This window comes from Oncorhynchus keta, chromosome 6 (genome assembly GCF_023373465.1).
Source record: "Oncorhynchus keta strain PuntledgeMale-10-30-2019 chromosome 6, Oket_V2, whole genome shotgun sequence".
In the NCBI taxonomy this organism is placed as follows: Eukaryota; Metazoa; Chordata; class Actinopteri; order Salmoniformes; family Salmonidae; genus Oncorhynchus; species Oncorhynchus keta.
Window position 1 is genome coordinate 26261205 of NC_068426.1, and position 23974 is coordinate 26285178.

Here is a 23974-nt window from a genome sequence, read left to right on the forward strand (position 1 = left end):
AAACATTGTGTATGATCTCTTACACACTATTTTAGGCCTAGTCTTTGGAATTTAGGCTTTTCTGGACATAACTGCTATATGATGGTCACTGTATACAATGAGTGTGGATACAGCTTCATAAAACAGTTCTGCAGCATGAGTCAATACACATGGATGATGTAGTTCCTGTAGTGTCTGTAAACACCCTGGTAGGTTGATTAATGAACCAGATGACAGGCACTGGTTACAGTGATAAGCTTTCCCTTGAGCGGACAGTAGAATGAATACGAGTTCATATTCAGGTCACCCAAAAAATAGACCTCTGTTAACATCAAACACATTATCAAGCATTTCACACATATTATCCAGATACGGACTGTTAGCACTGCTATAGGCACTTGGTGGCTTATAGCAGTACCCCAAAAGAACAGGCTTGTACCCCAAAAGAACAGTCTGTTAGGACATCTACTGTGTGCATGACACAAGTCATTTTCCCAACAATTGTTTACAAACAAATTATTTCACTTATAACTCACTGTATCACAATTCCAGTGGATCAGAAGTTTACATACACTAAGTTGACTGTGCCTTTAAACATCTTCGAAAATTTCAGAAAGTGATGTCATGGTTTAGAAGCTTCTAATTTACATCATGTGAGTCAATTGGAAGTGTACCTGTGGATGTATTTCAAGGCCTAACTTCAAACTCAGTGCCTCTTTGCTTGACATCATGGGAAAATCAAAAGAAATCAGCCAAGACCTGAGAAAAGAATTGTAGACCTTCACAAGTCTGGTTCATCCTTGGGAGCAATTTCCAAACGCCTGAAGGTACCCCGTTCATCTGTACAAACAATAGTACGCAAGTAGAAACACCATGGGACCACGCAGCCGCCATTTCGCTCAGGAAGGAGACGCGTTCTGTCTCCTAGAGATGAGCGTACTTTGGTGCGAAAAGTGCAAATCAATCCCAGAACAACAGCAAAGGACCTTGTAAAGATGCTGGAGAAAACAGGTACAAAAGTATCTATATTCACAGTAAAACAAGTCTTATATTGACATAACCTGAAAGGCCGCTCAGCAAGGAAGAAGCCACTGCTCCAAAACCGGCATAAAAAAGGCAGACTACGGTTTGCAACTGCACATGGGGACAAAGATCATACTTTTTGGAGAAATGTCCTCTGGTCTGATGAAACTGTTTTGTGATAATGAACATCGTTACATTTGGAGGAAAAAGGGGGACCCTTGCAAGCCGAAGAACACCATCCCAACCGTGAAGCACGGGGGAGGCAGCATCATGTTGTGAGGGTGCTTTGCAGGAAGGACTGGTGCACTTCACAAAATAGATAGCATCATGAGGTATGACGCTGATGTGGATATATTGAAGGAACATCCTAAGACATCAGTCAGGAAGTTAAAGCTTGGTCGCAAATAGTCTTCCAAATGGACAATGACCGCAAGCATACTTCCAAAGTTGTGGCAAAATGGCTTAAGGACAACAAAGTCACGGTGTGGCCATCCCAAAGCCTTGACCTCAATCGCATAGAAAATGTGTGGGCAAAACTGAAAAAGGATGTGCGAGCAAGGAGGCCTACAAACCTGACTCAGTTACACCAGCTCTGTCAGGGGGAATTGGCCAAAATTCCCCCAACTTATTGTGGGAAGCTTGTGGAAGGCTACCCGAAATGTTTGACCCAAGTTAAACAATTTAAAGGCAATGTTACCAAATACTAAATGAGTGTATGTAAACTTCTGACCCACTGGGAATGTAATGAAAGAACTAAAAGCTGAAGTAAATCATTCTCTCTATAACTACATTTTACATTCTTAAAATAAAGTGGTGATCCTAACTGACCTAAGACAGGGAACTTTTGCTAGGATGAAATGTCAGGAATTGTGGAAAAATTTAGTTTAAATGTATTTGGCTAAAGTGTATGGAAAATTCAGACTTCAACTGTATACATACACACCTACTCATTCAAGGATTTTTCTTTATTTTTACTATTTTCTACACTGAAGAATAGTGACGACATTAAACTATGAAATAGCACATATGGAATCATGTAGCAACGAAAAAAGTGTTCATCAAATCAAATAAGCAAAGAGAAACGACAGTCGATCATTACTTTAAGACATGAAGGTAAGTCTATCTGGGAACATTTCAAGAACTTTTAATGTTTCTTCAAATACAGTTGCAAAAATCATCAAGCTCTATGATGAAACTAGCTCTCATGAGGACCGCCACAGGAAAGGAAGACACTGAGTTACTTCTGCTGCAGAGGATAAGTTCATTAGAGTTACCAGCCCAAATAAATGCTTCTGTCATGACACAAGGCGAGACCCAGATGCAGACACATGAGGCAGATGGTTGGAGTCTAAGATGTTTAATCATCCAAAAGGAGTCGGCAAGAGAATGGTCGTAGACAGTCAAAAGGTCAAAGCCAGTTCAGAGTCCAGGAGGTACAGAGTGGCAGACAGGCTCGGGGTCAAGGCAGGCAGAAAGGTCAGGCAGGTGGGTACAAAGTCCAGAAACAGGCAAGGGTCAAAACCGGGAGGACTAGAAAAAGGAGAATAGTAGGAGTACGGGAAACCCGCTGGTTGACTTGGAACATACAAGACGAATTGGCACAGAGAGACAGGAAACACAGGGATAAATACACTGGGAAAACAAGTGACACCTGGAGGGGGTGGAGACAATAACAAGGACATGTAAAACAGATCAGGGTGTGGCAGCTTCACAGAGTTCAAGTAACAGACACATCTAAACATCAACTGTTTTAGAGGAGACTGCGTGAATCAGGCCTTCGTGGTCGAATTGCTGCAAAGAAACCACTACTAAAGGACAGCAGTAAGAAGAACAGACTTGCTTGGGCCAAGAAACATGAGCAATAGACATTAGACTGGTGGAAATCTGTCCTTTGGTCTGATGAGTCCAAATTTGTTCTAACTGCAGAGTAGGTGAACGGATGATCTCCGTGTGTGGTTCCCACCATGAATCATGGAGAAAGAGGTGTTATGGTGTGGAGGTGCTTTGCTGGTGACACTGTCTGTAATTTATTTAGAATTCAAGGCACACTTAACCAGCATGGCTACCACAGCATTCTGCAGCGACACGCCTTCCCACCTGGTTTGTGCTTAGTGGGACAATAATTTGATTTCCTTCAGGACAATGACCCAACACACCTCCAAGCTGCATAAAGGCTATTTGACCAAGAAGGAGAGTGATGGAGTTCCGCATCAGATGACCTGGCCTCCACAGTCGCCTGATCTCAACCCAAATGAGATGGTGTGGGATGAGTTTGACTGCAGAGTGAAGGAAAAGCAACCAACAAGTGCTCAGCATATGTGTATTCCATATGTGTTATTTCATAGTTTTGATGTCTTCATTATTATTCTACAATGTAGAAAATAGTAAAAATAAAGAAAAACCCTTGAATGAGTAGGTGTGTCCAAACTTTTGACTGGTACTGTATATACAGTGCCTTGCGAAAGTATTCGGCCCCCTTGAACTTTGCGACCTTTTGCCACATTTCAGGCTTCAAACATAAAGATATAAAACTGTATTTTTTTGTGAAGAATCAACAACAAGTGGGACACAATCATGAAGTGGAATGACATTTATTGGATATTTCAAACTTTTTTAACAAATCAAAAACTGAAAAATTGGGCGTGCAAAATTAAATGTCGTTCCACTTCATGATTGTGTCCCACTTGTTGTTGATTCTTCACAAAAAATACAGTTTTATATCTTTTATGTTTGAAGCCTGAAATGTGGCAAATAAAGTTCAAGGGGGCCAACAAATACTTTTCACGGGCACTGTATATATATATATATATATATATGTGTGTGTATATACACTACCATTGAAAAGTTTAGGTCACTTAGAAATGTCCTTGTTTTTTAAAGAAAAGCACATTTTTTGCCCATTAAAATAAGATCAAATTAATCAGAAATACAATGTAGAAATTGTTAATGTTGTAAATTACTATTGTAGTTGGAAACGGCAGAGGCCAGAACAAATAACTTGAAACTCAGACTATTGTTGAGAAGGCTAGCATCCTGGAGTCGCCTCTTCACTGTTGACGTTGAGACTGGTGTTTTGCGGGTACTATTTTATGAAGCTGCCAGTTGAGGACTTGTGAGGCATCTGTTTCTCTAACTAGACACTCTAATGTACTTGTCCTCTTGCTCAGGTGTGCACCGGGGTCTCCCACTCCTCTTTCTATTCTGGTTAGGGCCAGTTTGCGCTGTTCTTTGAAGGGAGTAGTACACAGTGTTGTACGAGATCTTCAGTTTCTTGGCAATTTCTCGAATGGAATAGCCTTCATTTCTCAGAACAATAATAGACTGACGAGTTTCAGAGGAAAGCCTTTGTTTCTGGCCATTTTGAGCCTGTAATCGAACCCACAAATGCTGATGCTCCAGATACTCAACTAGTCTAAAGAAGGCCTGTTTTATTTATTTTTTATTCAGAACAAAAGTTTTCAGCTGTGCTAACATAATTGCAACAGCGTTTTCTAATGATCAATTAGCCTTTTAAAATGATAAACTTGGATTAGCTAACACAACGTGCCATTGGAACACAGGAGTGATGGTTGCTGATAATACGCCTATGTAGATATTCCATAAAAAATCAGCCGTTTCCAGCTACAATAGTCATTTACAACATTAACAATGTCTATACTGTATTTCTGATCAATTTGATGTTATTTTAATGGACAACAACAAAACAAATATTTAAAAACAGAACATTTTTAAGTGACCCCAAACTTTTGAACGATAGTGTATACACATACACTGAAGTGTCTATACCAAATTTGTTTTTCAAAAATGTTATATGCCTATATGACATTTTAAAGTGAAAAGACTGAGTTAAAGTGTAATTCTGTTACATTGATATTGTAAGTACGTATGTCTGTCAAAGCTATACACTGAGTATGCAAAACATTAAGAACACTTGCTCTTTCCATGACATAGACTGACCAGGTGAATCCAGGTGAAAGCTACAGTATGATACCTTATTGATGTCGCTTGTTGAATCCACTTCAATCGGTGTAGATAAAGAGGAGACAGGTGAAAGAAGGATTTTTAAGCCTTGGGACAATTGAGACATGGATTGTGTATGTGTGCCATTCTGAGAATGAATGGGCAAGACACATTGAGGCTGTTCTGAGGGCAAAAGGGGGGTACACTACTAATATATTATCAAATTACTGATCTCAGATATAGTCAATAAATTAATGTTACTTCTAAGGCTACATATATTAATATGGGCCATCTTTGGAAGTTTACTTGGTAGCTTATCTGAGATATTCATAAAATTGACAGAGAAAAAAATAACAAAGCAAGAAAATAACTTTATTTGTCAATCAGGCACTTGTGAGTGTAATAGTGTGATGTGGGGCTGGAGCTCTCTCACCACTTCCAGACTTTTGGGTGGGATGGTGGACACTGATTATGTCATGGCGGATGCAAGCAATGTTCCCAAGCTCCCTGGCAGGCGTCTTCCCAGTCTCTATTCGTAGTTCTCCCAGTCATCCTCTTGGGTAATGTGCGTGTTGGGATATTTAGTTTTTAGTTTATTTAGTCCTGCAACAACAGTGACCTCGTGTGGACACATTGGCACAGCACACAGACTCTTCACCTGCGCAATATCCATGACGACAGCGCTGTTACGTCGTTTACGCGCGGACACGACATTTTGTTGCTAGCTAGTTGGGAAAGCAGCTAGTACATATTTTCGTGCAGCTAAACCGTCAACATGTCTTTATATTGATTAATGTAGCTATATTATACATAATATAATTGAAATAGCAGCTAAACGACGTGCAACAGATAACACTGAGCCTTCGAACGTGGGTGAGTGAGCGAATGAACTTCTACGATACTGTTAGCTTCTGATTTCATGCTTTATAAAATCAGTTAGCTAATTAACTGTCATCTGTCTTCCTTTCAAATTGAATGAGTATGATCGAAAAACCTTAGTTTAACTTTCCCAGTGTGGCTTGGTACATCCAGCAACCGAGCCAAATCAATGTTACCTTCTATTTGAGCAACGAGACGAGATTATGGAAGGATGACCTCGCGAGATCCCTTCTAGCCTAATTTTACAGCAGCAGCATTTCCTCCCCCAGAATGTTAGTGGACACAATGGTCCGGTTTATGCCTGAGCTGATCTGATCTGATCATCATTGTAACTGATCATCTGAATGGATGCCTCCAACAGAAAAATGGAATTACTTCCTGTGCTGGATCCAGAGGATAAACCACGAGCAGGACTGTGGTAAATAAACGTACAGTTCAACAAACTAGGATGAAGTTATACTAGACTTTCAAGTCTGCTATTCATGACATGGTGTTCCTGTCTTTGTCCCCAGGTATGCTATGATACCCAGAGGAGGTGGTCCAGGAGTTAGTGTGGGCCACACCTGTATATACATCCCCTCTGAGGATGATGGCAAGGGGAAAGTCCTGATCATAGGAGGAGCCAACCCTAATGGCAGCTTTTCAGAATCCCATGTCATAAACCTGGGTAAAGACAAAATGTCACATCAACACAATATTATATATTACTCTTTATTGTGTTTCACATCATTTCAATGTTTTATTTTTCATATCAATGAGTCAACTCATTATCTTACCAATAACGTCAATCTGTTCCGATATATTCTTTGACTGACAGTTCCATGTTTGTCCCTCTCACCCTATCAGACAGTCACGAGTGGGACATTCCTGAATGGGAGGGTCTGGAGGCACGGTATGAACACTGCAGCTTTGTCCCTGAGAGCTGTCCACAGAGCCTGTGGGTGTTCGCTGGGGCACAGCAGAGTGGCAACCGCAACTGTGTCCAGAACCTACAACTCACAGGTATGGAGATTTGTATAGAGATTTATATAGAATGTGTTGCGTGGATTATTGTAGAGCGTAGTATCATAGAACAGTTAATGAATAGAGTTAATCAAATTTGATTTGATTTGATTTGAATATGTCAAGTAGCTGTGTTTGCAGAGTAACAATCACCTTCATATCATGTCTGGCTCTGAGCAATGTCCCATACCTTTTAGTCTTCTGAGGTTTTGTGTTGCTATGTTTCCAGGCGGTGGGTTGTGGAAGGGTGTAGAGGTGAAAGGGACGCCCCCCTGTCCCAGGACGTATCACACTAACTCAGCCAGCGTCGGGGACCGACTGTTTGTCTTCTCTGGAGGGGACTCGGGGGCCACACCTGTCTCGGACCCCAACGTTCACGTCTTCGACACAGGTTGAATGCGCATGAATCAGTCTGCCAATCCAACACATACAACACATTCACACAGCAGTTACAGAGGAACCAGCCCAAATGTGTATCAAAAGCTCAGTAGTTAGAGGCAACAACCAAATTCAGCCTTTAAAGTTAAATTTCAGAAAGTACCAACTGAATTTCGAGTTAGGAGGAGATATTTAGTGTTTTCCTCTGTCTCCGTTTTTAGTTACCTGCACCTGGTCTCAGCCAGACACACAGGGCAGACATCCCCCTGCAAGACACGGCCACGTGGTGACAGCGGTCGGACCCAAAATCTATATCCACGGAGGCATGGCAGGAGAGAAGTTCTACAGCGACATCTACTCTCTAGACACCAGTAAGTATTCAAGTCAGTCATACACATGAAGAACTTGATCCTGCTTTAGGTGTATTTTATTGTTTCCTCTGTTGAAATAAAGGACACAATAGAATAGAATGGAATGGCCTCCAGTCGAAGCTCGCATCATCTTCAAGACCCTGGTGCTTGCATAAGGAGCAGCAAAGTGGATTACCCCTTCTTACCTTCAGGCTATGCTCAAACCCTACATACCAACCCGAGCACTTTGTTCCTCCACCTCTAGTCTCTTGGCCATCCCACCCCTACGGGCGGGCAGCTCCCGCTTATCCCAGTCAAAGCTCTTCTCTGTCCTGGCACCCCAATAGAGTACCACAGTATGAGTCATAATATCCATAAAACCTAACGGTCAGACAGGGAAATGGTTCTAATCAATTTTCCTCCATTCATTTTTCCCATAGGTGATTTTAGAAACACTTTAAATAAGGGCTGTTTCATTGTAGACTTACCCCGGTGAGACGTTTTGATAACTGTGTAAATCTCTCTAGGACAGGGTGACTTTTTTTTATCATATTTGCCTGTATTTACCCCCTAAAAAATGAAATGCTAAATGACTGCTAATGTGGCTATCATAAAGAACTACAAATGCCATGATGATCTGGGGGAGACTGGTGAATCAAGGCAAAGGTCAGAATCTCTGGAATCACTATCTAATGTTAGCTAAATGTAGTACTGAATATAATGGCTACATTTCTTTAAATTGGCCATTCTGTGAACTGTTTAAAACTTCAAGTTTTAAATTGACACAATACCTGTTAGCAAAGGTGTCAGCTAGAGATGACGTGCAGGAGCTTGCAGGGATTTGTAGTTTTGCATGAAGTCTACTTTGATGCTAATTAGCATTTTTGAATCAGAATAAATAGAGCTGAATATATTGATAAAAGTCAGCTCGAGATTTACATGGTTAGCAAACTGTCACCAGGGTAAGCCTTCACAAGAAACAGCCCTTATTTGCTGTTTTTCTAAAATCCCCTATGGGAAAAATGAATGGTGGAAAAACGATTGGAACCATTTCCCTGTTTGACCACTAGGTTTTATGGGTGTTATGACACCCACTATGGGGCTCTATGGTGGACCAAACTTCCCCCTAAAGTCAGGAAAGCGAAGTCCCTGCCCATCTTCCGAAAACGTCTGAAACCCTACCTCTTTGAAGAGTATCTTAAATAACTTTCCCGACGCCCCTCTCCCTACAAAAAAAGGCACTTGTGTTTTCCTACTATCGCTGATAAATAGTTTGTTGAGGGAAAATGTACTTGATACGATTGTGATGTTGTCTCACCTAGCTATCTTAAGATGAATGCACTAATTGGAAGTCTGCTAAATGACTCAAATGTAGTTCCAGTGAAATCTCTCACTCTGGTCCTGTTAACTATTTGGTGCTACACTTTATCTAGGCAGTATGAAGTGGGAGAAGGTCCAAGCCAAAGGAGACATCCCCCCGGGGGTGGCTGCCCACTCGGCTGTGGCCCTCGGAAAGAACATCTACATCTTTGGAGGGATGACCCCAGAAGGGGCCAGCAATGCAATGTACAGATTTCAGTGTGGTGAGGTCAAAAATATCTACTTTGGAATGTTTAATGAATGTGGTATTTATTCTGGATCCCCATTAGCTGCTGCCAAGGTCTGGCAAAATGAAGGCCGTTATACCATTTTAAAAACATTACAATGCATTCAAAACAGATTTCACAACACACTAAGTGCGTGCCCTCAGGCCCGTACTCCACTACCACATATATACAACACAAAATCCACGTGTACGTGTGTTTAGTGCGTATGTTATCATGTGTGTGTACATGTGCTGCCTCTATGTTTATGTTGCTTCACAGTCCCCGCTGTTCCATAAGGTGTAGTTTTGTCTGTTTTTTTTTCAATCTGATTATACTGCTTGCATCAGTTACCTGATGTGGAATATAGTTCCATGTAGTCAAGCCTCTATGTAGTACTGTGCGCCTCCCACAGTCTGTTCTGGACAAGTAGTGATGAAGTCAATCTCTCCTCCACTTTGAGCCGAGAGAGATTGACGTGCATATTATTAATATTTGCTCTCTGTACATCCTAGGGCCAGACGTGCTACCCTGTTCTGAGCCAATGGCAATTTCCTAAGTCCCTCTTTGTGGCACCTGACCACACGACTGAACAGTAGTCCAGGTGCGACAAAACTATGGCCTGAAGGACCTGCCTTGTTGATAGTGCTGTTAAGGCAGAGCAGCACTTTATTATGGACAGACTTATCCCAATCTTAGTTACTGTTGTATTAATATATTTTGACCATGACAATCTACTTGCTCAATTTCCACATGATTTATTACAAGATTTAGTTGAGGTCTAGGGCTTAGTGAATGATTTGTCCCAAATACAATGCTTTTAGTTTTTTAACTATTTAGGATTAATTTATTCCTTGCCACACATTCTGAAATGAACTGCAGCTCTTTGTTAAGTGTTGCAGTCATTTCGGTCGCTGTAGTAGCTGACGTGTATAGTGTTGAGTTATCCGGATACATAGAGACACTGGCTTTGCTCAAGGCCAGTGGCATGTCATTAGTAAAGATTGAAAAAAGTAAGGGCCCTAGACAGCTGTCCTGGGGAATTCCTGATTCTACCTGGATTATGTTGGAGAGGCTTCCATTAACCCCTCTAGGGTATGTGGGAGTGTCCCGCCTGGCCAAAATCCAGTGAGATTGCAGAGCGCCAAATTAAAATACAGAAATACTCATTATAAAAATTCAGAAAAGATACAACTATTTTACATAGGTTTAAAGATTAACTTCTTGTGAATCCAACCACGGTGTCAGATTTCAAAAATGCTTTACGGCGAAAGCATAACTTACAATTATTTGAGTACATAGCCCAGCAGACAAATCATTACAAACATTACAAACAGTAACAAACAGTAAGCAGTAGAAGAGTTACACAAGTTAGAAATAGAGATAAAATTAATCACTTACCTTTGATGATCTTCATATGGTTGCACTCAGATGACATTCATTTATTCAATAAATGTTCCTTTTGTTCGATAAAGTCTCTCTTTATATCTGAAAACTTCTGTTTTGTTTGCGTGTTTTGTTCAGTAATCCACAGGCTCAAATGCAGTCACAACAGGCAGACAAAAAAATCCAGCGTGTATCTGTAAAGTTCATAGAAACATGTCAAACAATGTTTATATTCACTCCTCAGGTTGTTTTTAGCCTAAATAATCGATAATATTTCAACTGGACAATAACGTCGTCAATATAAAAGGTAAATAAGAAAGGCACTCTCTCTCGGTCATGCGCATGAAAAAGCTCTGTGACACGGCAGGGTCCACTCATTCAGACTGCTTTTACTCCCTCATTTTTCAGAATACAAGCCTGAAACCATTTCTTAAGACTGTTGACATCTAGTGGAAGTCATAGGAACTGCAATTTGAGTCCTATGTCAATGGATACTGTCATGGCATTGAATAGAAAACTACAACAAACAAATCCTACTTACTGAATGGATTTTTCTCAGGTTTTCACTGCCAAATTAGTTCTGTTATACTCACAGACATTAATTTAACAGTTTTGGAAACTTTCAAGTGTTTTCTATCCAAATCTACTAATTATATGCATATCCTATCTTCTGGGCCTGAGTAGAAGGCAGTTTAATTTGGGCACGCTTTTCATCCAAAATTCCAAATGCTGCCCCCTACCCTAGAGAAGTTAAAGAACACCCTCTGTGTTCTGTTAGATAGGTAACTCTTTATCCACAATGTAGCAGGGGGTGTAAAGCCATGACACATACATTTTTCCAGCACCAGAATATGATCGATGTCAAAAGCCTCACTGAAGTCTTAACAGCCCCCACAATCTTTATCATCAATTTCTCTCAGCCAATCGTGTAGGTGCTGTGGTTGAATGTTGAATTTGTTTACTGTATAATTGCATTGTATCTGGTCAAACACAATTTTTTCCAAAACTTTACTAAGTGTTGGTAACAGGCTGATTGGTCAGCCATTTGAGCCACTGAAGGGGCCTTTTTATTCCAAGGTATTGGAATGACTTTTGCCTACCTCCAGACCTGAGAGCACACACTTTCTAGTAGGCTTAAATTGAAGATATGGCAAATAGGAGTGGCAATATTGGCTGCAATTTTCCATCCAAGTTCTCTGTATATTGTGTCATGTTTCTCTATGTTCAGATGCAATAATTGCCACTGTTGTATCTATCCTGGAGAGAATATTTACTGACAGCCATACTGTTTGATACTCATGTTTCTTGAAGTTTTTGTTTCTCTTCTCATCCTGTGCAGACAAACAGCGCTGGACCCTGTTGAGGTTTGAAGGGAACATGCCACCCAACAGACTGGACCACTCCATGTGTGTCCTACCCTGGAGAGTAAGGCCTGAGCACACTAGTGGAGAGAGAGACCAGGCCCAGAGCTCCTCAGCGTCAGGGACCGTACAGCTGGCATTTGTGTTTGGAGGGATGGACACTCAGGGGGTCATACACAGTGACTGTGTTGTAACTGTCTTAACGTGACCTTGATAGCTACGGCTCTGGGAAATACCGTGTGTATGTATGTTTAACTATTGGTCAATAATTGTTGCAGTTCATTTTAGCACCACCCTTTTCAATTATATCCAACCAGTGTCATAAGCTGATCATGGATCAGATGTTGGTTCAGTGCCAGTAGAGCTTAATTTACACCCCACATACATACAGAACTACAAGTAGCTATGCAAAATGGTGTTGCATGGCAGATGCACACAGGATTCTCCAACCCTGTTCCTGGAGAGCAACAGTCCTAATAATTAGCTGGATAAACTGCACTTGATTAAGTGTGGTTGGAGTGAAAATCTACAGGAAGGTATCTCTCCAGGAAGAGGGTTGGAGAGCCCTGCCATAGAGCGCTTAACATGTAGTCAACATTGTGGGCTGTTAAACTACATTAGCTGATCCCTCCTGAAGTCATATCCAATCAGTTTGTCGGGAGGGAAATATGCTAATTGACTACTACAAAATGGATAGCATTGGCAGTGCCATTGAGGCGGTCACAGATGGTATTATGGTGCAGACCCAATTTATACCTCAGTTACATATGAATTTTAAACATGGAATAGTTTAGAAAATTACAGAAAATGAGTCGATGTTCTGTGGTCAGAGGCAATAGGACGTCTACCCTAATGTACCTTGAGGATCATCATTAACATATGATTACACAGGTGTAAATTGATGCAGAATAATATCAGAGACAAATCAAAGACATTTGTATCAAACATTTATTTCAATGTCTTTACAGTAGAAAGTACTTTCTACAATGACCAGATTCAATAAATAACTTGTTAACATTGCTTGTGAACATGTTACCCATTCACCCAGAAACCTCAGTCTAGCACTCACCCCACTAAACCCTCCCCCTAGAGAACTCCTTTTCAAACTGCCTGAGAACAGCAGCAGCGAGCCTCGAACAGGCCGACTAGTATACCTCCGCCACTCAGCGAAGAGAACGTCCCTCACGTTGAAACAATATTTCACAAGTCTTTCCAGCAGATTCATGGTTGCGTTTTTTTGCAGCCCCTTTCCTTAACATTTTATGTCCAATATGTACATCTGTGCCACTCCAGACAGCCTTACAACTCATCCTTGTCACCCTGATCTGCCTCTCCCTCTTCTTCTCCTCCCTCAGGCGGGGGTCCACCTGCACTTCCGTAAAGCTTGCTGACAATCGGCTGCACCACCTCTTCCAGCTCCTTCTTCTTTGCCTGGAAGTCCTCCAGCTCAGCCTCTTGGTGAGACTCCATCCACTCAATCTTCTCCTCTACGGCTTTCTCTATGGTTTCCTTGTCCTCGGCTGACAGCTTACCGCCCAGCTTCTCCTTGTCGCCGATCTGGTTCTTGAGCGAGTAGGCATAGCTTTCAAGCTCGTTGCGGGCATCAATGCGCTCCTTCAACTTCTTGTCCTCGTCGGCGAAGCGCTCGGCATCGTTGACCATGCGCTCAATGTCCTCGGGAGTCAGACGGTTCTGGTCATTGGTGATGGTGATCTTGTTCTTGTTGCCTGTTCCCTTGTCCTCAGCTGTGACACGCAGGATGCCGTTGACATCAATCTCGAAGGTGACCTCGATCTGGGGCACACCACGAGGTGCGGGGGGGATGCCAGTCAGGTCGAAGGTTCCCAGCAGGTGGTTGTCTTTGGTCAGGGGACGCTCACCTGGATGAAGGAGAGAAGCAGAATTTTAAACAGATCATCTTGTCATTCTTTACTGTGTAAAACACCATTTATGGATGTAGCAACAAGGGGCAGCGATTAATCAAAGGAACATACCCTCGTAAACTTTGATGGTGACAGTGGGCTGGTTGTCAGAGGCGGTAGAGAAGATCTGGGACTTCTTGGTTGGCACCACAGTGTTTCTGGGGATCAGCTTGGTCATGACTCCTCCCACAGTCTCAATACCCAGGGTCAGGGGGCACACATCCAGAAGAACCAGGTCACCTGATGGACAAGACAGGAAACCATTAGTTGTGATCAAAATGTAACTGCTGTGATAGACATAATGGGAACAGCACTGATGTTTTATGACCTGTAGGTATCCATTGTTTGGTTTAAAATCTAACCAACTAGCCTACATTTCCTTATGTATAAATAATGAAATATGAAGATACCTCAGGGTATAGCCTTAACTTCGCATAGTGCATGGCGTAAGCACATGGACCAAGACCCACCTGTGTCCTCTTCTCCAGACAGCACTCCAGCCTGCACGGCAGCTCCATAGGCCACAGCCTCGTCAGGGTTGATGCCCCTAGAGGGCTCCTTGCCATTGAAGAATTCCTTCACCAGCTGCTGGACCTTGGGGATACGGGTAGAGCCACCCACCAAGACAATCTCGTCAATGTCGGTCTTCTTCAAGTCAGAGTCCTCCATCACCTTCTGCACGGGCTTCATGGTGGAACGGAACAGGTCCTGATAGACAATACAAATGGCAAATTAAAAGAGGTTCCATGAATGCGTTTTCAATTTGAATTGGATGTTCCAAGATCAATGGGCCAGCAGTGTCACTGTTTTATGGTCATTAGAACCAACTTACCATGTTGAGCTCCTCAAACTTGGCACGGGTCAGGGTCTCTGAGAAGTCCTCTCCGTCGAAGAAGGACTCAATCTCAATGCGAGCCTGGTGCTGGGCAGACAGGCCTCTCTTGGCCTTCTCCACCTCACGACGCAGCTTCTGCACAGCACGGTTGTCCTTGCGCACGTCCTTACCAGTCTTCTTCTTGTACAGCTTGATGAAGTGCTCCATGACACGCTGGTCAAAGTCCTCTCCTCCCAAGTGGGTGTCGCCGTTGGTGGCGACTACCTCAAACACACCGTTGTCGATGGTCAGGAGGGAAACATCAAAGGTGCCGCCGCCCAGGTCGAACACCAGGATGTTCTTCTCACCGTCCTTCTTGTCCAGGCCGTAGGCGATGGCAGCTGCAGTTCTGGAACAGAGGGGGGGGAAACAGATGTAACCAGCATGGTCTTGGCATATATTTGCAGTGATTTAAATAAATATTGGGCCAGTCATTCTAATGTTGATTCAGTTTCTGCATTGTGAAGACCAACACACTTACGGTTCGTTGATGATCCTCATGACATTCAGGCCGGCGATGACTCCGGCATCCTTGGTGGCCTGACGCTGGGCGTCATTGAAGTAGGCGGGGACAGTGACCACCGCGTGTGTCACTTTCTTTCCCAGGTAAGCCTCGGCGGTTTCCTTCATCTTGGTGAGAACCATGGCAGAGATCTCCTCTGGAGCGAAGGTCTTGAGCTGACCTCCTCCGATGTCCACCTGAATATGGGGCTTGCTCTTCTTCTCGATAACCTAGAAGATTTAAGTAGTCACCATTAAGCATTTCTCCTCTAAAAACAATTTCAGCACTACTTCAGCATAGTTACATGCTGAATAAATAGTATATTATTTGCATAGTGAGTGCTTCAGGAGATTAGGGCAGGGGGTGTGTTTGTTAGGGCTCACCTTGAAGGGGAAGTACTTGATGTCATGCTGTACAGCAGAATCAGTCCAGGCACGGCCAATCAGTCTCTTGGCATCAAAAACTGTGTTCTCGGGGTTGGAGGTGAGCTGGTTCTTGGCGGCGTCACCGATTAAACGCTCCCCCTCTGCGGTGAAGGCCACATAGGATGGAGTGATGCGGTTTCCCTGGTCGTTGGCAATGATCTCAACACGACCATTCTTGAACACACCAACACTGGAAAAGGAGAAGCATCTAAATGAGAACCATGGATAGTATCAACTACATCACATGAGACCTATGAGACCTAAGATTACATTGCTATTCATTACAAAATGCTTACCAGGAATAGGTGGTCCCCAAGTCGATGCCAACCACGGTTCCCACACTTTCCCGCTTGTCTTCATCATCGGCAAAAACACTGCTGGCGACCAGCAGAACCACGCACAAAAGCCTCATCTCTATTATGTGTCTGTTCACCCAACTCTGAAGTACTGTCAAAAAGAGAAAGTCAAGACACTATAAATGTTGTTGCCTGGTTCAAGGTGTAGGCCTTTCATCCTTGTACATCAAACGGAACGAGTTAATTTGGCCCTCTGATGCAGACATGACGATGCATACTGGTGTGTGTAGACTCCTAGGCCAGACCGAGGGTAGCCCACATGCTAACAAACTTAGAGCTAATGGGTGGCGCACAAGACTACCGGTAATAAATGTGCCCAAATGAAGCCAACATTACATTTGGTAATTAAAACATTTGGCGATGTTTTTTGTTTTAAAAATTTTTTAAAAACTAATATCTAGTGGTTGGCTAGCTAACATCGCCATATAATAGGGATTTAAACTAGAGCTAGTGGTTAGTTAGCTGCTGATGCTGCTTGGCCAATTGGAGACACCGGTTTCAAAAGGCGTGCAAGCAAGCGAGGTAACTTAGCTACCAAACTGGCTGACCTTTTCCAAGCATGATGGCTAACGTTAACTAGCTGACGAAAGACAGACAATTTAAAAGGGTAGCTAAACTGTTGTTAAGCAATCTCCATGTTTAGATACAAATTAGTTAAATGTTCCATTTAATTTCTGGATAACCTGCTGGTCAGCTAGCTAACTTCAGTTAAACAGGAAACTAGCCCCCACAAAAAAAGCTCCCTCTGACATGTAAAATGTAATCTTTATTTTGAGCAAACTTGCGTTTAATTCACATACCTTTGTAAATAATTCGATGGAGTCTTCCTTTGGGGTTTATCTCAACGGAAGTTATTTGCTTCACAGCCTGTGTTCTTCAGAAACCCTTACGATTGTGAGTCTGTAAAATAATGTTTAATGAACGGTGCTCTCCGTATATAAGCCGTCACTTCTTCCCCATCGTGGAGGCTTCCCATTGGCCAGACAGCAGTTCGTTGGAACGCGTTCATTGGCAGCACCAGACATGCTGGCCGCTGCTGATTTGCACACGTTTGGTCAAGTGAACGTCATGATTCATGCTTTACTGTACGACGCTGATAGGTTAGGTGTCAATGTGTCAAGTCCCAATTACGTGAAATGCCGGTGTCATACAAAGAAATGTAGTTGGTGCATTGAATTGACAGTCATTTGGGGGTCATTTTCCAATTTTAGTACCACTGTAAATCTAAATTGTACTACATTACAGTAAACCCAAGCCTAATACTTGTGCAAGGGACGTAGTGAACTAAAACCAGTGCCATATAGTGAATTGTATAACATGATGATGGTAGGCAAAAGCCAAATGACCTGTCTGTATCTGTGTGTATAAAAAAAAAGGTAATCAAAGTTTGTTGTTACATCAGGTAAATTGTACATAAGGATCTGTGCTATCTGGAATCCTTGGGACGTTAGGGTCAGGCAGGGGTGAAAGTAGATTTAAATTATTTCCTGTATAGAATCTCATAAGAGACCACGCCCTCCCCCCATACCCGTTAACTAGAATAGTGTAAATAAGGGGTCGGCAATAGGTTTTTGCCTTGGGCCAATTATTTTCTCAACGTTCGGTAACCGTAGGGGTTAGGATGTGGGGTGGTTGTGACGTCCCAAGGATCCCAATTAGCACGGACCCTGTTCTAAAAGATTTGTCTTCCTTTTCTACCGCATTAACCAATCAGCTGACTGTTTGCAGAGGCGGGGCAATCGCCGATAGCGGCGTTCCATTAGATAGCACAGCCACAAACTCAAATTGGCCAAATCGTAAAAATGAATGAAACATTTTGTACAATTGTATTTAAGGTGAGGCATAATGTAGTGTGGTAAGTTTAGAGTTAAGAATAGAGTTAGGTTTAAAATCACATTTTAAGCAGATAAATTGTAGAAATAGGCTAGGTTTAAGACTTTGTGGCTGTGGTAACTAGTGACGACCCTGATATTGTCAATTTGTTGTGCTCACACCGCTTGTGTAAACAACCGTTACAATCTGTTTAACAGTAGCTGCCTATCTTCTGTTAAATTGCAACGAAACCGTTTATCAGATGACATACAGTTTACGTTATCTTTGTCAGCATACGACGGCACAGCTAGCCAGCCAACCAAGGATTTCTAGACTAGTTTTGTGTACTTTTGTGAACCGTAGACCTGTATCATATCCTTTTTTTTATGATCGTGGTAGCGCTACGTTCATCCACGAGCGCCTTTGTATGTCAAGTGAGTTTTTTTTACCTTTGGGCTTTGGTCAACTGATGTCCACTCGTGATTCTGCGAGGGTTCGATCACTGGGAAAAGGATACAACATGTATCAACAAGTTATTCTAAAAGTAAAGTGTCAGCCTATTTCTGATGTCAATGTCATTGTTAGTAACTAAATGAGCTAACATTACACAACAGTGTACATTGCCCTCTTTCTAGACGTCCTATCTAAACTGTTTGTGAAAATGTTTGAGAAGTCTTGTAGTAAATCCTTAAATCCTGGGGGTATCGTAATCATGCCTCAAACCATACAGTAGCAGTCAAAAGTTTGAATAATAGTCAAGACATCAAAACTATGAAATAACACATATGGAATCGTGTAACCAAAAAGGTGTTAAACAAATCCAAATATATTTTATATTTGAGATCCTTCAACGTAGCCACCCTTTGCCTGGACAGCTTAAAATATATATATGTATTTCACCTTTATTTAACCAGGTAGGCCAGTTGAGAACAAGTTCTCATTTACAACCACGACCTGGCCAGGATAAAGCAAAGCAGTGCGACACAAACAACAAAACAGAGTTACACATGGAATAAACAAACATACAGTCAATAACACAATAGGGAAAAAAAATATACAGTGTGTACAAATGAGGTAAGATAGGGGATGTAAAGTAAATAATTACAATTTAGCAATTAAACACTGGAGTGATAGATGTGCAGAAGATAAATGTGCATGTAGTGATACTGGGGTGCAAAGGAGCAAAAATAAATAACAGTATTGGGATGAGGTAGTTGGGCTATTTACATATGGACTATGTACAGGTGCAGTGATCTGTGAGCTGCTCTGACAGCTGGTGCTTAAAGTTAGCGAGGGAGTTAAGGCAGCCAAAGTAGGAATAGGCTTTGGGTGTGACCAGTGAAATATACCTGCTGGAGCGCGTGCTACGGGTGGGTGCTGCTATAGTGATCAGTGAGCTGAGATAAGACAGGGCTTTACCTAGCAAAGACTTTTAGATGACAGCTTTGCACACTCTTGGCATTATCTCAAACAGCTTCATGAGGTAGTCACCTGGAATGCATTTCAATTAACAGGTGTGCCTTGTTAATTTGTGGAATTTATTTCCTTCTTAATGCGTTTGAGCCAATCAGTTGTGTTGTGACAAGGTAGGGGTGGTATACAGAAGATAGCTCTATTTGGTAAAAGACCAAGTCCATATTATGGCAAGAACAGCTCAAATAATACAAGAGAAACTACAGTCCATCATTACTTTAAGACATGAATATCAGTCAATACGGAACATTTCAAGAGCTTTGAATTTTTCTTCAAGTGCAGTTGCACAAACCATCAAGCGCTATGATGAAACTGGCTCTCATGAGGACCGCCACAGGAAAGGAAGACCCAGATCATTAGAGTTAACTTGACCTCAGATTGCAGCCCAAATAAATGCTTCACAGAATTCAAATAACAGACACATCTCAACATTAACTGTTCAGGGGAGACTGAGTGGAACAGGCCAAATTGCTACAAAGAAACCACTACTAAAGGACACCAATAAGAAGAAGAGACTTGCTGGGGCCAACACACCTCCAGGCTGTATAAGGGCTATGTGACCAAGAAGGAGAGTGATGGAGTGCTGCATCAGATGACCTGGCTATCACAATCACCCAACCTCAAACCAATTGAGATGGTTTGGGATGAGTTGGACTGCAGAGTGAATGAAAAGCAGCCAACAAATGCTCAGCATATGTGGGAACTCCTTCAAGGCTGTTGGAAAATCATTCCACTTCCTCATGAAGTGAGAGAATGTCAAGAGTGTGCATCAGCAAAGCATCCCCACACTGTTTTTATTTTTTACCTTTGTTTAACATTTGTTTGGGTTACTACATGATTCCATATGTGTTATTTCATAGTTTTGATGTCTTCACTATTATTCTACAATGTAGAAAATAGTAAAGGTAAAGAAAAACCCTTGAATGAGTAGGTGTGTCCAAACCTTTGACTGCTATCACTATGAATGTGTTTACCTGTAACCAGTAAAAACTTGTCTGTCATGTCCTCGCCTCATTCCCACTGTGTCAGCTGACAGAAGGCCTGACCGAGAATCCTCTATTCTGCAAGCTCCTGGTAACGCTGTCACAGCATGTGGACCGCCTCAGCCTTACTGTTACACTGAAGAGAGAGCTGGAGAAGGTATTACACACAAACAACTTATCATCTTCATGTGCTCAAAACTTTGCTCTCTCAAGCCTGATTGTAAGAATTAACCGATTACTATAAAGTACATGTCTCAGGACCGCATTTAAAGATTCTGGTGCATCCAAGAGTATTAATTTGTCCCTCTCATAATAATACAATTGTGGTTCTACTTTAAGCAATGACATTGTTGTTGTGTTATTACACTACTAGAGTTGTTGTTGCTATTTAAGACCATGTTATGGACTTTGGACTACTCTGTGTGTGGGTGCGTGTTGTGTGAATCGCTTTAAATGACTGAGATTATGTTGTTTTAATCCAGGCTGAGAGGGACCTGCAGACAGAGGCTTAATGGGCTGTGTTCAGAGAGGCTGTACAGGCTACTGCAGGAGATGATCCAGGAGCACTGTGTCAGAAAGCATCACTCCACTGTGCCTCCAGAGGACGACACTGTACAATACAGAACAGTACTCATTGCTCATTGCTGAATGGACTCTACTATACATAACTCTAGACTGCTCGATTCTTGTTGTGTGTCTGGCAGAGCAACACACAGTACACTTAGTACCATAATCCCTCTTTAAGGTTACACCTATTAATGCACAAATAATGTCTATAGGCCTAGATACAAGTAGATCATTGGTGAAGTAGTTTAACCACCCAAGTGAATTTGATTTCCGAAAGGTTACTTTTTGTTTACATTGATCATCCAAAGTACTGTATAATGTTAGAATAAACCTAAATCTTGTTTCCACCTGGCAGTTTTATGAGACTGTGTAGCCAGTGTCTGGTGGTGGCCCAGTGTGTCAGGTAGTTGGACCCTAGTGACACCACCAGCCAGGACCAACCTCCTGTCCTAGGACTGAGTGTCCAACAGGTGCTGTACCTGATGCCACAAGAGGAGGTAGGTACACTTTGTCCGTGAGGCTGATACATAAAGCATGAGTTATTTTTATAACCAATTCAACAAAAATATATTAAAATGGTATGTTATAGAAGGGTGCCGACACCTTTTGTGTGATTTCACATGTTTACCCCAAACAGCTAATCCTTTTCTCATCGTCGTTGTGTAGTAAGGGGGGCCCGGAAAAAAAAAAAGAACCAAGGCTCCAAAAACACCCAGATATGTAATTTTAGAAATGGCAAAGCTCTCAGTATTGTGATGCAGGTCTTTAGATGCTGTATACATGAAATTGTTGTCATTCTGAACTTTATCCGCAATGTTATATAAATCACAAAAGGTGTCTGGACCCTTGAATAACATGCTATTTACATAAAAATTGTGATTTGGTTGGAAAAAATGAAACTTCTTCTTTAAGATCCATTAACACAATATATACTGGCAGGTGCAGAGTGTGTTTAAAAATAAAGAAATAAAAAAATCCAGCAATTTTCAAATAATTCCCATGCACCGGCAACAAGTAATCAAATCAAAGTTTATCGCTTGCCCAGGATGCAACAGGTGTAAAAATACAGTGAAACGCTACAAACTCTTCCTCTGCAATGCAGTGACAAGCCTGTTGTCTTATTACGGAGTGCTTTTCCTATTTATGTGCAGTATCACACTCACACTGCTCTTCTAGAGCTCTGGTAACCCCTAGAAATCACTGAATAAACATGTTTTATTTCTTGGACTTGTTCATGTTTCGCTAAACAGGATATGTGGAAAATGAAACAAACTGCCCAGAGAATTAGAAAAGCATCTCTGGGAGACGTGTTTCCGGTCCTACTATCAGCCTGAATGGAGTAAAGAGACACCAGACTTTTACCAAAACGTAGATATGTAGCATAAATACGATTTTACATATGACAGTATGTGCGTGTCTTACTATGTAATGGACACCGAATGTCTTTAGCAAATGTGGCAGTATCTGGCTTTATGGTATAGCCGCTCACCTGCATGTGTGTGAATGGTGAAAAATATACCACTCCTCTTCTTTCTTGGGCAGAGGTTGAGAGTGAAAGGCTGAAGAACATGAAGCTGTCTCACTTGTCTGGCCTTCTGGAAAGCGAAAGGAAAAGGAAAAGAGCAGAGAGTCTGAAGGGGAAGAGCCGTGAGTGCCGCCCTGCTGCAAAAACAGACTCCCTGCTACCTCTCTGTAAGAGACTCTCAACACTTGGTTTGATTTATTCTTAGGTTTGTCTCACGTGTTGCGACCTTCACTCACGATCGACGTGTTTTCTCCAGGAGCTGTTAGGATGCATTCAGATTCTCCAGTCACTTATCCTTGACCACAGGCTAAAAGCCCAGAAATAACTTGACAGGAAACCGTTTGAGTACTTTGAGGCCAAATGTGAGATCATCATGCAGAAGATCAGGTGTGATTAGCCCCTCCTGTTTACATCTACTCTACACTGGGCTCCTTCAGATGCAGTTGACTGTTAATGAGTGTGAGAAATTGGTATTTCATGCATGTCCATCAGCAATGTTCCGTTTTCGTGTCTCTTTTACATTTCTTAAATATGTCTCTTCACAACAGAGGAGATATGTTGGAAATTCAGCTGGACACCTACACAGCAGACACAATGTCAGCCTATAGAATAACAAGGTGAGTCAAATGCTGCCCAGCGACTCAATGTCATTATCATATCAACCACTCTGGGGGCTCTCAACACCCACTCGTCATTCCCACTCATGTGGTTCTTTTTGGCAGCTTTGTTCATCTACTATGCCTTTCCTTGCCTAAACATCAGACTGTTACCATGGTTACTACATGAATATTCGTCTGAAGGAAGTCGCTGTGAAAAAATACTCATTAGTCTTTACAAGGCAGAATATTAAATAAAATTATATTTACACTTACTTTACCGGTTGTACATGCTGTCGGTCCTTTTGACGGTAGGTGGAGATAGGGTATCCACAGGAAAGCGTTGTTTACCAGACTTTGCGGTGCCAATAGGTTCTGTCACTTGTATTTTCAATCTGTTGACACATTGCACTTGATGACTGAAGCACATTTCCTGGCAATCAACTGTTATTGTTTGCCATTTGTTTAGGCTCCCCAATATTGTGCAAGTCTTTGTCACGTGCAAATTGTAACAGGAATGAAAATGAAAACCGGAAATTCAAACTATATACAGACATAGCCGTGGAAAGTAGTTTGGGGGTGCAGTGATTTATTAAATGTTTTATGCCTAGGGGGGAAAAGATGAATTGCCCCCACTGAAGAAGTCTGTATCGATCCACTAATACAGGACTAGTAAAGGCCCAGTGCACTACTTTTGTCAAACTGTTTTAACTAAATGTATTTGAGTGTTTTCCATTTGTAACTTGAGTCTGATAATTATCTGTACAAAAGTTAATCTGCTAATAAAAATACTTGCTTGATATATGTTTTCCAGTTTCTTTAAATACTTTGCAAATGCAACTTATTTCTATATGAAAACTGAAATGGTCTATTCAATCTTTTTCCATTTTAGCAGACGCTCTTATCCAGAGAAACTTACAGTAGCGAGTGCATACATTTTCGTACTGGTCCGCCATGTGAATCGAACCCACATCCCTAACATTGAATCATTTCAAAGACTCCAGCCACCCTTCTCATGGACTGTTCTCTCTGCTACCG

The 23974-nt window shown here is 41.9% G+C and overlaps 2 protein-coding genes and 1 pseudogene across 4 annotated transcripts; 2 read left to right on the top strand and 1 right to left on the bottom strand.

Annotated features, from left to right (window-relative positions):
* The first annotated feature begins 5391 nt into the window (after positions 1–5391).
* Positions 5392–12988, top strand: rabepk (Rab9 effector protein with kelch motifs). 3 transcript variants are annotated; one of them, XM_035772307.2, is made up of 8 exons: positions 5392–5835; positions 6111–6259; positions 6354–6508; positions 6688–6843; positions 7073–7234; positions 7443–7592; positions 9005–9154; positions 9670–11805. In XM_035772307.2, exons 2-8 carry the CDS (start codon positions 6186–6188, stop codon positions 9711–9713), a joined length of 891 nt encoding a protein of 296 aa, XP_035628200.1. In that variant the 5' UTR covers positions 5392–5835; positions 6111–6185; the 3' UTR covers positions 9714–11805. The 3 variants fall into 3 exon arrangements, with proteins under 3 accessions (XP_035628200.1, XP_035628196.1, XP_035628199.1); XM_035772303.2 differs by lacking the exon at positions 9670–11805 and adding an exon at positions 11880–12988 and having other exon boundaries at positions 5396–5835; XM_035772306.2 differs by lacking the exon at positions 9670–11805 and adding an exon at positions 11880–12988 and having other exon boundaries at positions 5397–5835; positions 6203–6259.
* Positions 12832–16948, bottom strand: hspa5 (heat shock protein 5). The gene is made up of 8 exons (XM_035772302.2): positions 16781–16948; positions 15921–16071; positions 15583–15814; positions 15179–15429; positions 14656–15046; positions 14294–14531; positions 13896–14063; positions 12832–13781 (listed from the first exon to the last, which is right to left on the bottom strand). The coding sequence occupies exons 2-8, from the start codon at positions 16034–16036 to the stop codon at positions 13201–13203; spliced, it is 1977 nt and encodes a 658-aa protein (XP_035628195.1). The 5' UTR covers positions 16037–16071; positions 16781–16948; the 3' UTR covers positions 12832–13200.
* A 3313-nt stretch (positions 16949–20261) lies between these two features.
* LOC118384864 (HAUS augmin-like complex subunit 4) lies at positions 20262–23742 on the top strand (annotated as a pseudogene).
* Positions 23743–23974: the final 232 nt, after the last annotated feature.